The sequence below is a fragment of the Cebus imitator genome, unplaced genomic scaffold, assembly GCF_001604975.1.
Source record: "Cebus imitator isolate Cc_AM_T3 unplaced genomic scaffold, Cebus_imitator-1.0 Scaffold54, whole genome shotgun sequence".
Classification (NCBI taxonomy): domain Eukaryota; kingdom Metazoa; phylum Chordata; class Mammalia; order Primates; family Cebidae; genus Cebus; species Cebus imitator.
In genome coordinates, this window is record NW_016107369.1 from 5,064,386 (window position 1) to 5,077,647 (window position 13,262).

The 13,262-nt window shown below is 42.3% G+C and overlaps 1 protein-coding gene across 4 annotated transcripts in view; it reads right to left on the reverse strand.

Moving 5' to 3' along the window:
- Positions 1-13,262, reverse strand: part of LIN52 (lin-52 DREAM MuvB core complex component) — a 124,398-nt gene that overhangs the window by 110,336 nt on the left and 800 nt on the right. For 3 of the 4 annotated variants that reach the window (XM_017528693.2, XM_017528695.2, XM_017528694.2), the window contains exons 2-3: positions 4,932-5,006; positions 2,076-2,113 (exon numbers count right to left, since the gene is read on the reverse strand). In XM_017528693.2, coding sequence (XP_017384182.1) covers positions 2,076-2,113; positions 4,932-5,006 — 113 coding nt within the window. The remainder of the gene's footprint in view (positions 1-2,075; positions 2,114-4,931; positions 5,007-13,262) is intronic. The other variant, XM_037738556.1, reaches the window with a different exon arrangement.

Below are 13,262 nucleotides of genomic sequence, written 5' to 3' on the forward strand. Positions count from 1 at the left end.
AAAAAAAAAAAAAAAAAAAAAGAAGACGAAGAAGAAGAAATGTAGCTTGTCACATAGTCTTCAAGTTGTTTGAAAATACTGGCAGATTACAATTTCAAAAATCTGGATTTCTCCAGGTTTAGATATGGCCGACAAATAGTTACTGTAAAAAAATATGGCTCATCTTTAAAGTCAGTCTCAGAAATTATAGTGGAAGAATAAGTATGACCACTATTACTGATTTATGCCTAATAAGTTAGCATAGCAATGAAAGAAATTACTTGAAATTCAGTTCTGGTGAAAGCCTCCAATTCAAATATTTGAAACACTAATGAGTAAGTCACATTCTATGGCATAGGAGAAGATTCAAAGATGAATCAAGAATGAGAAAATCCTCATTTCAGTGAGAGAAGTCTGGAGTGGTCATCACTAGGAATTTCACAATTTTATTGTAGAGGTTTTAGAAAACTTCAGAATTTTACAATTTTTCATTTATGAAAGTGAACTTAGAACTATGAAAGAAAGCCCATTCTTAGAATAACTTTGGGTCAGCAGTTTAATGCTAGTTGCACACCAGAATCACCTATGTAACTTTTAAAAATATAAATGCCAGGCCAGGCATGGTGGCTCACACCCGCAATCTCAGCACTTTGGGAGGCCGAGACCAGGGGATCACCTGATGTCAGGAGTTCGAGACCAGCCTGGCCAGCATGGTAAAACCCCGTCTCTACTAAAGATACAAAAAATTAGCCAGGCGTGGTGGCATGCTCCTGTAATCCCAGCTACTTGGCAGGCTGAGCAGAGGCAGGAGAATTATTTGAACCAGGGAGGCAGAGGTTGCAGTGAGCCAAGATCATGCCATTGCACTCCAGCCTGGGTGACGGGGCAACACTCTGTCTCAGAAAAAAAATAATGTTGCAGTGAGCCGAGATTGCACCACTGCACTCCAAGCTAGGTGATGAGTGAGACTCTGTCATAAATAGAAAAAAAATAGAAAAAATATATATACGTATTTTTTTTTTTCTGAGGCAGAGTGTTGCCCAGTCACCCAGGCTGGAATGCATTTTTATATATATATAAATATATATATATGTATAAATATATATATATATGTATAAATAATACATATATATGTATGTATTATTCATACACAAATGCATTTATATATATTATATATAATATATATTACATATAATATATAATATATAAATGCATTGGCCACACCCCAGACAATGATTTAGAATATGAGAGGTAGGGAAGGGTCCAGTGGAAAAAGTAGAGCAAGGGACTCCTCACATGTGTTTTTCTTTTTTTTAATTAATTTATTTTTTTCCCTTGGTGCTCATTTATTACAGTGCATTTTTTGAGAGCTCCATAGCTGCATTTCAATGATTCTGTCATACACAAAAGGTAGGGTTGAGAAACATTATTTTAGCTTTGTGTCCTTCTCTTTTTTTTTAATTAAAATGTACTAATTATGTGACAAGCAAAACACTTTACATGCATCATGTCATTTACCTCCAATCAACTCTATAAAGTAGTTATTATTCTCCCCATTTTTCACATTTAAAAAAAGCCAGTTATGTTGGCTCACCCCTGTAATCCTAACACCATGAGAGGTTAGGTTAGCCTAACACCTGAAGCAGGAGGATGGCTTAAACCCAGAAGTTCAAGACAAGCCTGGGAAAAATAGTGAGAACTCATCTCCACAAAAAATTTTAAAAGGCTGGGTACGGTGGCTCATACCTGTAATCCAGCACTTTGGGAGGCCAAGGTGGGCAGATCACTTGAGGTCAGGTGTTCAAGACCAGCCTGGCAAACATGGTGAACTCTGTCTCTACTAAAAATGCAAAAATTAGCTGGGCATAGTGGTGGGTGCCTGTAATCCCAGCTACTTAGGAGGCTGAGACAGGATAATTGCTTGAACCTGGTTAAGTGGAAGTTACAGTGCGCCGAGATCGAACCACTGCACTCCAAGCTAGGCGATGAGTGAGACTCTGTCATAAATAGAAAAATAAAATAAAGAAGAGAGAGCTACGCTTTTACCCAGGAGCAAAACTTTGGATAGGCCTCAGTAAATAAGGGATATTACTTACACTTTTGAAGGAAGCCGCAAATTCAGCAACACCTGGTACTAAAAAGAAAAACAACACATTATTTATTCAATAAGTATGACTGCTCAGGCATAGAGGATTCAAATAATGAGAAAACAGCTGTGTCTGTTTTCTTACAGTTAAGAAGAGAGAGAATAAACCAATAACTATAATTCTATTTCAGCACTCAAAGAAAGATGCCAGGGCTATGGAAAGACAAAAAATGGAAAGCTAAGTCAGACCCAGGGGCATAAAAAGCTTTTCAGAGAAAATAATACCTCAACTGAACTTTGAAGAACCGGGAGTTAGCTGGTTGAGAGGGTGCTAAGATACTGTATCTCTTACCAGAAAGTATAAACTACCTCTTTAGAGGTGCTGTTCTGTCAATCCAATTTTATTTATTTAAATTTTTCACCCCAAGAGTCACATTAAAAGGCAGAAAAATAAACATCAGGGCTGGGCATTTTGGGAAGCCAAGGCAGAAGGATCACCTGAAGATCAGTCTGGGCAAGAAGGCAAGACCCCAGTATCTACAAAAAATAAAAAAAACTAGGCCAGGTGCGGTGGCTCATGTCTGTAATCCCAGCACTTTGGGAGGCTGAAGCGGGTCAATCACTTGAGCTCAGGAGTTGGAGACCAGCCTGGGCAATACAGTGAAACACTGTCTCTACAAAAGATACAAAACTTAGCCAGGCATAGTGATGTGCACCTGCAGTCCTAGCTACTCGGGAGGCTTGAGCCCAAGAAGTTAAGGCTGCAGTGAGCCATGATCACACCTCTGCACTCCAACCTGGGCAACAGAGCAAGACCCTGTCTCAAAAAAATAAATAAATTAGCTGGGCATGGTAATATACACCTATAGTCCTAGCTACTCAGGAGGCTAAGGCAGGAGGATGGCTTGAACTCAGGAGTTGGAGGCTGTAGTAAGCTATCATCATGCCATTGCACTTTAGCTTGGGTGATAGAATGAGACTGTTTCTAAAAAAATAAATAATTAAAATAAAAATTTTTTAAATAAAATACCGTGGGCCAGGTGCAGTGGCTCATGCCTATAATCCCAGCACTTTAGGAGGCCGAGTTGGGTGGACTCCCTGAGCTCAGTTTGAGACCAGCAAGCGCAACACAGTGAAACCCCATCTCTATTAAAATACAAAAAATTAGCCAGGCATAGCAGTGTTCGCCTGTAGTCCCAGCTACTTGGGAGGCTAAGGCAAGAGAATTGCTTGAATCCAAGAGGCAGAGGCTGCAGTGAGCTGAGATTGAGCCACTGCACTTCAGTCTGGGCGACAGAGCAAGACTGCGTCTCAAAAATAAAAAAAAGATAATGTTCAATCTCACCAAAAAGGAAATGCAAAATAAAAGTAATAGATTAGTAATATCTAACACTGGCTAGTATGTGAGGAAAAGGGCCTTCATACAGGTATCCTCTTCCATGTATACAAAGATATGTGTACAGGAGTATTCACTGATAAACTGTAAAATCAAAAACTAGATAATGGCCCAGGCACAGTGGCTCACACCTGTAATCCCAGCACTCTGGGAGGCCCAGGTAGAAAGACAACCTGAGCCCAGGAGTCTGAGACTAGTCTGGCCAACATAGTGAGACTCTGTCTCTACAAAATAAAAAATTTTAAATAGCTGGTTGTGGTGGTACATGCCTGTAGTCCTAGTTACTGAGGAGGCTGAAGTGAGAGGATCACTTGAGCCCAGGAAGTTGACGCTATAGTCAGCTGTGATCAAACTACTGCATAAAGCCTGAGTGACACAGTGAAATCCTGGCTCTAATTAAAAAAACAAACAAAAAAAAACTAGACATGACTTAAGTTTCCAAATAATGTATGAATACATAAACTATAGTATATCTATATAATGGAATACATTTAAAAGAATGAAGTAGGCCGAGCAGGTGGCTCATGCCTGTAATCCCAGCACTTTGGGAGGCTGAGGCGGGTGGATCATGAGGTCAAGAGATCAAGACTAGCCTGGCCAACATGGTGAAACCCCATCTCTACTAAAAATACCAAAAATTAGCTGGATCTGGTGGCACGTGCCTATAGTCCCAGACACTTAGGAGGCTGAGACAGGAGATTCGCTTGAACCCATGAGGCAGAGGCTGCAGTGAGCTGAGTACACCACCGCACTCTAGCCCTGGGCAACAGAGCAAGATGATGGCTCAAAACAAAATAATTATTAATTGTTTAAAGGCTTCTTATTCTCTGAGTCACACTGTGTTCCAAAAATATTAAACCACCAAACAGCTACTCTTAACACTGGACTTCAGTCTCTTCTCTTCTAAATAAAATAAACCTTTAATCATTTAAGTTAAATGATAATGCGTCAGGCTGATCCAATGGTAGTGAGTTATCAGAACTTTGGTTTTTTTTTTTTTTTTTTTTTGAGACAGAGTCTCACTCTGTCACCCAGCCTGAAGTACAGTGGCACAGTCTCTGCTCATGGCAGCCTCCGCCTCCTGGGTTCAAAAGATTCTCATACCTCAGCCTCCCAAGTAGCTGGGATTACAGGCATGTGCCACCACACCCAGCCAATATTTGCATTTTTTTTTAGTAGAGGTAGGGTTTTGCCATGTTGGCCATGCTAGTCTCAAACTCCTGATCTCAGGTGATCCTCCCAACTCAGCCTCCCAAAGTGCTGGGATTACAGACATGAGCCACCAGGCTCAGCCAGTTATCAGAACTTAACATAAATGTCACTAAGGTTGGTATACAACACCCCACTACTAAATTTGACTAGATTCAAAATAAATAAAAATTTACAGAATAAATGATAACTCTTTAAAAATCTCCCAAGGAGCACTGTTTCTCCTGCATTGACTCTGATTTAAAGAAAGCAAAAACTTACACTGTTCTGGCCAAAGATCTGGTGAGGCACGGTCAAGTTTTTCAAAACTTAGCAAAGATGCTTCCAAATCTGTCCCTAGAACAAAACATCCAGATGAACCAAGAAGACAGAAAACACATTAATCTATATGACACTTCAATCTCAAAGAACATAAACTGGAACACTCACCTGGAAGTCTAGATATGAGTTCTATAACTATGGATGCCACTGGTCCGTGATAGAATACAAATAAATCACTCTCCCTTACCAAACTTCACTCTTTCAAACTATGAATGGGAAGGAATTTTATCAGGCGTGTTAAGAAAAATGAGTATCAATGAACCCACCTGCATCTTCACTCATACTCCTGTGCTTTCCTCCAGTTACAAAGAATTAAGTGTTCCTGCTTCCATAAAACAGACTCTTCTGTTAGCACTCTAGATGCCACCTGTTCTTGCTTTGTCAAGGACATCATTTGAATATCATCTTTCTCATGCACCATCAGTTTCTACCTTCTCTAGGCTTATGCTCAGTAGCAAGCCTGTTGCACAATTTCTGTGCTTAAAAAAAAAAAACAGGGCCAGGTGCGGGGGCTCATGCCTGTAATCCCAGCACTTTGGGAGGCCGAGGTGGGCAGATCACGAAGTCAGGAGTTTGAGACCAGCTTAGCCAATATAGTGAAACTCAGTCTCTACTAAAAATACGAAAATTAGCTGGGTGTGGTGGCACGTGTCTGTGGTCTCAGCTACTCGGAAGGCTGAGGCAGAAGAATCACTTAAACCCTAGAGATGGAGGTTGCAGTGAGCTGAGATCATGCCACTGCACTCCAGCCTGGGAGACAGAGTGAGACTCCATCTCAAAAAAACAAAACAGCTGGGCGCGGTGGCTCAAGCCTGTAATCCCAGCACTTTGGGAGGCCGAGGCGGGTGGATCACGAGGTCAAGAGATCGAGACCATCCTGGTCNTATTTGTCATTCATTTTGAATTTTTTCAGTGTAGGTGATATAGCAGTCCAATATATCTTTTTCCAGAGTGACAATTGACCTTATAGCCATTATAAAATCATTGATTGAAAATAAGGTTTTACAAAAAATTACCTGGGCATGATGGCGCGCACCTGTAATCCCAGCTACTCAGGAGGCTGAGGCAGGAGAATTGCCTGAACCCAGGAGGCGGAGATTGTGGTGAGCCAAGATCGTGCCATTGCACTCCAGCCTGGGTAACAAGAGCGAAACTCCGTCCCAAAAAAAACAAAACAAAACAAAACAAAAACCTCAGGGCAGGTGGGGTGGCTCATGCCTATAATCCGAGCACTTTGGGAGGCTGAGGCTTGAGCTCAGGAGTTCAAGGCCAGCCTGGAAAATCAGCTGGGTGTGGTGGCAGGAGCCTTTAGTCCATCCCAGCTACTCAGGAGGCTGACGCAGGAGAATCACTTGAACCCCGGGCGACAGAGGTTGCAGTGAGCCGAGACTGCGCCACTGCACTCCAGCCTAGGTGACAGAGCAAGACTCCATCTGGGAAGAAAGAAAAAAAAAAAAAAGACCAGCCTGGGCAACACAGTGAAACCCTGCTGGGCGTGGTGGCATGCTTCTGTAGTCCCAGCTACTCAGGAGGCTGAGGTCGGAGAATCACTTGAGCCTGGCAGGCTGAAGCTAAAGTGAGCCGTGTTTGTCCCATGTCCCACTGTACTCCAGCCTGGATGACAAAATGAAACACTGCTTTAAAAAAAAAAAAAAAAAAAAAAAGGTCGGGCATGGTGGCTCACGCCTGTAATCCCAGCACTTTGGGAGGCCAAGGCAGGTGAATCACGAGGTCAGGAGATTGAGACCATCCTGGCCAACATGGTGAAATCCCATCTCTACTAAAAATACAAAAATTAGCTGGGCATGGTGGTACATGCCTATAATCCCAGCTACTGGGGAGGCTGAGGCAGGAGAACAGCTTGAACCAGGGAGTCAGAGGTTGCAGTGAGACGAGATCATGCCACTGCACTCCAGCCTGGCTAAAGAGCAAGACTTGGTCTCAAAAAAAAAAATAAAGAAAGGAAAAGAAAACCAAAATCCCTCTCTCTTGATCCATGACCTCTTCCATACCCTCTTCACTGCAAAAGTTCTTGCAATGTCTTTTCTGCTGTCTCTACTTCCTCACATCACTCTCTCTCCTTAATGTACAACAATCAGGCTTCTGTCCCTACATACATATAAACTGCTGTTGTCAAGGCATCTACGACCTATGTTGCCAAAACAGTGGTCACTTCTCTGTTGTGTCTTTTTTTTCTCTCTTTTTTTTTTTTTTAAATGGAGTTTCGCTCTTCTCTCCCAGTCTAGAGTGCATTGGTGCGATCTCGGCTTACTGCAACCTCCGCCTCCCAGGATCAAGCGATTCTCTCCTGCCTCAGCCTCCTGAGTAGCTGGGATTACAGGCGTGTGCCACCATGCCAGGCTAATTTTCATATTTTTAGTAAAGCCAGGATTTTGCCATGTTGGCCAGGCTGTCTCGAACTCCTGACTTCAGGTGATCCACCCACCTAGGCCTCCGAAAGTGCTGGCATTACAGCCATTAGCCACCATACCCAGCCTGTTTTGTCTTACGTGACCTCTTTGAAGCAAACACATACCATTTTCCTTGAAACACTACTCCCAGCTTCTATAAAACTACTATGCTGGTTTCTCTCCTACTTTATTGACTTTCCTTTTTCCTTTTCTTTTTCCTCTAAGGCCCCATCCTACTCTCTAACTCACTTAGTCCCATAAATTGATACGAAAGGGAGACAGGGAAATACCGGGTAGAAGAGGGTGGTTCCCCAGCAAAGGCCTCACCCTCAAGCTAGAAACCTGCGGCCCAAAATGGGAATAGGCATTCCTGTTTTCATGCCCAAAAGTTGCCTTTTGGCCCACCATGCCCCACTATTCTATACCCATATAAACCCCAAACCTCAGGCTCTACAAGGAGAAGAACAGAAGGGCAGAAGAACTGCAGAACAGCACATCAGAAAGAAGGGGAGCATCTGAATGCCCAGAGGAGTTTGACTGGGGACGGTAAGAGAGGATTGGAGGCTGAATGGCCAAACTCCAAGGGAAGATCATCTTCCCACTCCATCCCCTTTCCAGCTCCTCATCCATCCCACTGAGAGCCACCTCCACCACTCAATAACACCCCTGCATTCACCATCCTTCAAGTCTGTGTGCGACCTGATTGTTCCTGGACAGACAAGGACCTGCGTACCAAGACAGCACTGAGCCGCTTAACACTGAAGCATCTGCAGACAGCAAAGCTAAGAGTGCACTGGCCAGGCGTGGTGGCTCATGCCTGTAATCCCAGCACTTTGGGAGGCCAAGGCAGGCGGATCGCTTGAGGTCAGGAGTTCAAGACCAGCCTGGCCAACATGATGAAACCCTGTCTCTACCAAAACTACAAAAATTAGTCAGGCATGGCGGCACATGCCTGTAGTCCTAGCTACTGGGGAGACAGGTAGGAGAATCACTTGAACTTGGGAGGCAGAGCTTGCAGTAAGCCGAGACCACACCACTGCACTCCAGCCTGGGCAACAGAGTGAGACTCCATCTCAAAAAAAAAAAATGCCCACTTGGGCTTTGGGAGTCACAGGCACCTACTCCTAGATGCTACTGTGGGGCTGAAGCCTAAAAGCATTTGCCCTGACTCCTACACCTGCCTGTCTGCATGTTCCCACTCCCACAAGAGGTTTGAGTGCACACAGGCAAGCCACACCCCTGCCACATGTCCTAGGGTCAGGGAACTCTCCTATTTCAACATGAGGATTTTACCTTCATCTGCATGTCTGTGGTTCCATATTTATATTTCTAGTCCCAATCTTTCTAAAGAACTACAAAGGTTTATGTCCAAATGGTTACTCCCTCTCTATTTACAAATATAAAAAACTGGCCGGGCGTGGGGATCACGCTTGTAATCCCAGCACTTTGGGAGGCTGAGGCAGGTGGATCATGAGGTCAGAAGTTCGAGACCAACCTGGGCAACATGGTGAAACCCTGTCTCTACTAAAAAATACAAAATATTAGCCAGGCATGGTGGCGGGCACCTGTAATCCCCACTACCAGGGAGGCTGAGGCAGGAGAATCACTTGAACCCAGGAGCAGAAGTTGCAGTGAGCCAAGATTGGGCCACTGCACTCCACCTTGGGCAACAGAGCGAGATTCCGTCTCAAAAAAAAAAAAAAAAAAAAAAAAAAAAAAAAAAACACTTAAGGCCAGACACAGTGGTACATGCCTGTAATCTGAGTGCTTTGGGAGGCCAAGCTGGGTGGATTGCTTGAGCTCACGAGTTTGAGACCAGCCTGGCCAACATGGTGAAAACCGATCTCTACAAAAAATTTAAAAATTAGCCTGTAATCTCAGCTACTTGGGAGGCTGAGGTAGGAGGATGGCTTAAGTCCGGATGCCGGGGCTGCAGTGAGCTAAGGTCATGTAGCTGCACTCCAGCCTGGGTGATAGAGCCATACTTTGTCTCAAAAACAAAACAAAAAACGGCCCGGTGCAGTGGCTCATGCCTGTAATCCTAGCACTTTGGGAGGCCGAGGGGGGTAGACCACCTGAGGTCAGGAGTTGGAGACCAGCCTGGACAACATGGTGAAAACCCGTCTCTGCTAAAAATACAAAAATTAGGCAAGTATGGTGGTGGACATCTGTAATCCCAGCTACTTGGGAGGCTGAGGCAGAAGAATCACTTGAACTTGAGAGGCAGATGTTGCAGTGAGCCAAGATCGTGCCACTGTACACTTGTCTGGATGACAGAGCAAGACTCTGTCAAAAAAAAAAAAAAAAAACACAAACAAACAAAAAACCCCACTTAAACCTAATTATCTTCAAAACCATATTCCCCCAATCCAATCTTCTCCCATCTCAAGAAATAGCACCACCATAAACCCCAATTCTCAAATAAAAAACCCAGATATCATCCTTCATATTTTCTTTTCCTTCACCCTTCCATAACCAATCCACCAGTAAATCCAGTTGTTTCTACCTTCAAAATACACCCTGAAATCAAATAATCCAGGGAACCATCCCTTCTTTCCTGGACTAATTCAACAGCCTCTCGACAGATCTCTCTGTTCCCATTCTTATCCTTTCCCCTTCACACCCCTAAATCTATTCTCCATAAAGTGGCCAGAATTGATTTTTTAAAATGTCAATCAGTTCATATCACTCTCCAGCTTAAAGTTCCTCCAGCTAAATCTGTCAGTGTATATCTACCATGCTCCATAAAATCTTACATGATTCAGCCTCTGCCTAATTATTTGACATATTTCCCTTCCACTCTTCCCTTGCACACAGTAGTACTCAATATTAACATTTGTTGAGTTTTTACTGTATGCTCAGTATGCTAACCAGTTGCATAACTAGTTCATTTAATGCTATAAACAGTGGTTCTTAACATTTTCTGGGTAAGCCACATCTTTGGAAGTCTGGAAAAAAAAACTATAAACTCACTCTCCAGAAAATATACATATGTACAAAATTTTTCAACATGTACTTTTCTCTAAACCGAATTTGTTTTGCCAAATATCCCAAAGGAATTTCAATGGCATTTTAATTGTAAAGAACTCAACTAATATATTGCCTTAACTAAAGCATCTAAAAATTAGCTTCTCTTTGTTATCAATTTCTGAGGAATGTTACTGATGGAAAGCTCAACCATAACAAAAATAGTTATTGGGCCAGGTGCAATGGCTCGTATCTGTAATCCCAGTGCTTTGGGAAGCTGAGGCAGGAAGATTGCCTGAGCCCAGGAGTTTGAGATCAGCCTGGGCAACAGAGTGAGACTCCATCTCTACAAAAAATAATAAGGTGGGGCACAGTGGCTCATGCCTGTAATCCCAGCACTTTGGGAGGCCAAGGTGAGTGGATCACCTGAGGTCAGGAGTTTAAGGCCAGCCTGGGCAACATGGTGAAACCCCATCTTTACTAAAAATACAAAAATTAGCCAGGTGTGGTGGCATGTGCCTATAATCCCAGCTATTGGAGAGGCTGAGGCATGAGAATCACTTGAACCCAGGAGGCAGAGGTTGCAGTGACCCAAGATGGTGCCATGGCACTCCAGCCTGGGTGACAGTATGAGACTCCATCTCAAAACAAAATAAATAATAATAATAAATTAGCTGGGCATGGTGGTGTGAGCCTGTAGTATCAGCTACTTAGGAGGCTGAGATGGGATGATCACTTGAACCTTTGAGGATGCTGGGAGCTATAATCATACCACTGCATTTCAGCATCGGCAATAGAGCGAGAGAGACCCTGTCTCTAAAAGAAAATTTAAAAAAAAAAATCATTGAAGGTAGGATCTAATAAACTACATGGGTGGCCTTATGATACCACATTCTGGGATAGAACTCTGCAGTGAGTCTTACTCTCACAAATTAAGTAATTAGATGGCTGTATTTGAATTTCAGTTTTCTCCTTTTCAAAGAAGTTCCAGCAAATTTAGCATGAAAAAGACAAAAGAGCAAATGAAAAACATTTTAAAATCAATATTGTTTGAATTAAATTTTAAAGACAGTGGCAGGTGGAACACTAAAAATAGAAGTGAGAGAGCTAGGCCATGGAATATTTTAGAATGAGATACTTATTTAGAAGATGAATTTAAGTTCAAAGTGCTAGACTTGATTTTGTCAGATTAAAATGAAAAGATTAGGTGGAGAAGAGTGAAACACTGTAAGAGATAAGAATGAAAACTTAGAAAATAAAGACTGCAAATAAAGTGACCATAGAGATGGCTAGAAGACCAAAGAAAAAAAATATAATGTTTTTAATACTCTTCCTGGCCAAAGAAAGGAAATTAAATTGAGAAGACAGGGAAAAAAATCCAACTCAAGGAACACATCTTTAAAATCCCCAAAATCTGTAAAAACAACTTAAAAATAAACTAAAAAATTTAATAACCATTACCTCTACTTCTATCACTTGGCTTTGTTATTTTAAATTGTGGTGAAATATACATAAATTTGACCATTTTAACAACTTTTAAGCATACAGTTCAGTGGTATTAAGTACATTAATTGTGCAATCATCAGCACATTCATTTCCAGAATGTTTTTCACCTACCTAAACTGAAATTTGGTACCCGTTAACAGTAACTCCCTATTCCCTTGCCTTGCTTTTTAAATGCCCTTCTTTCTGGCAAGAGAAGGACATTTTAGCAAGAGAGCACCCAGGCAGGAGACTCTCTTTTGACTCCAAACATCCATTATTTCTTTTTTTTCCTTTTTTTTTTTTTTGAGATGGGGGTCTCGCTTTGTCACCCAGACTGGAGTGCAGTGGCATGAACATGGTTCACTGCAGCCTCCACCCCAGGGCTCAAGAGATTCTCCTGCCTCAGCCTCCTAAACTGAGATTACAGGTGTGTAGCACCATGCCCAGCTAATTTTTGTATTTTTTTGTAGAGACTGGGTTTCATCATGTTGTCTAGGTGGTCTTGAACTCCTGAGCTCGGGCAATCTGCCCACCTCAGCCTCCCAAAGTCCTGGGATTACAGGCATGAGCCACCACACCCAGCCATAATTTCTAATACAGTATGTACCTGTGCTCAAAAACTTTAAGACTCGGCTGAACTTAAAACTAAGATCAAGTAATATATTATTTCTGCATATATCTAATCAGTCTTTCAATAAATGCTAATTAAAGACCTACTGTTTGCCAGGCACTGTGCTAAACCCTGGGATCCAACTATAAACAAGACAAACTTGAAATTTATAATCTAGCGTGAAAGGGGCAAAGTTAACAGAATTACTATGCTGACAAGGAAGATACTGAGATAATGAATAATGGTGGGGAAGAGCGACTCCGGATGCTGTGTTTTAAGAGACCCTTTGGGAGGTGACATCTAAAAAGAGATCTGAAACTGAAAAAAAAAAAATGTTTATATGTTTGAGTCATCTTTTGGTCTCTCAAAGCACCTAGCATTATGCGTTTCATGTAGCAGGTACTTAATACAGCTCACCTTGGCTTCAATTTCCTCATTCCTGTAATGAACTTTCAAGATGCCTTCCAAATACGAAATGTGTTTGTCTAAGGGAGGGAAACCTATATATCAATGGAATCGATATATATAGTTGGGATGGGAAGGGCAGAAACAAAAATGAGTTTAAAAATGACTGCAAGACCCTAACTCTCTAAAGCAGAACCGAGCGCAAAAGCACAGGAATATACCAAGACAACCTAATTGTTACTTGAAATGACTTGCATTTTACAATACACAAACAGAAATCGTTCATTCACTCAGCCTGAAGAAACAACACAAAAAGCAGATGCAAAAGAGGTTGCGACCTGTGCAAGACAACACTTAAAAGCTCAATACTCATTCTCCTCGCGACTCTCACGG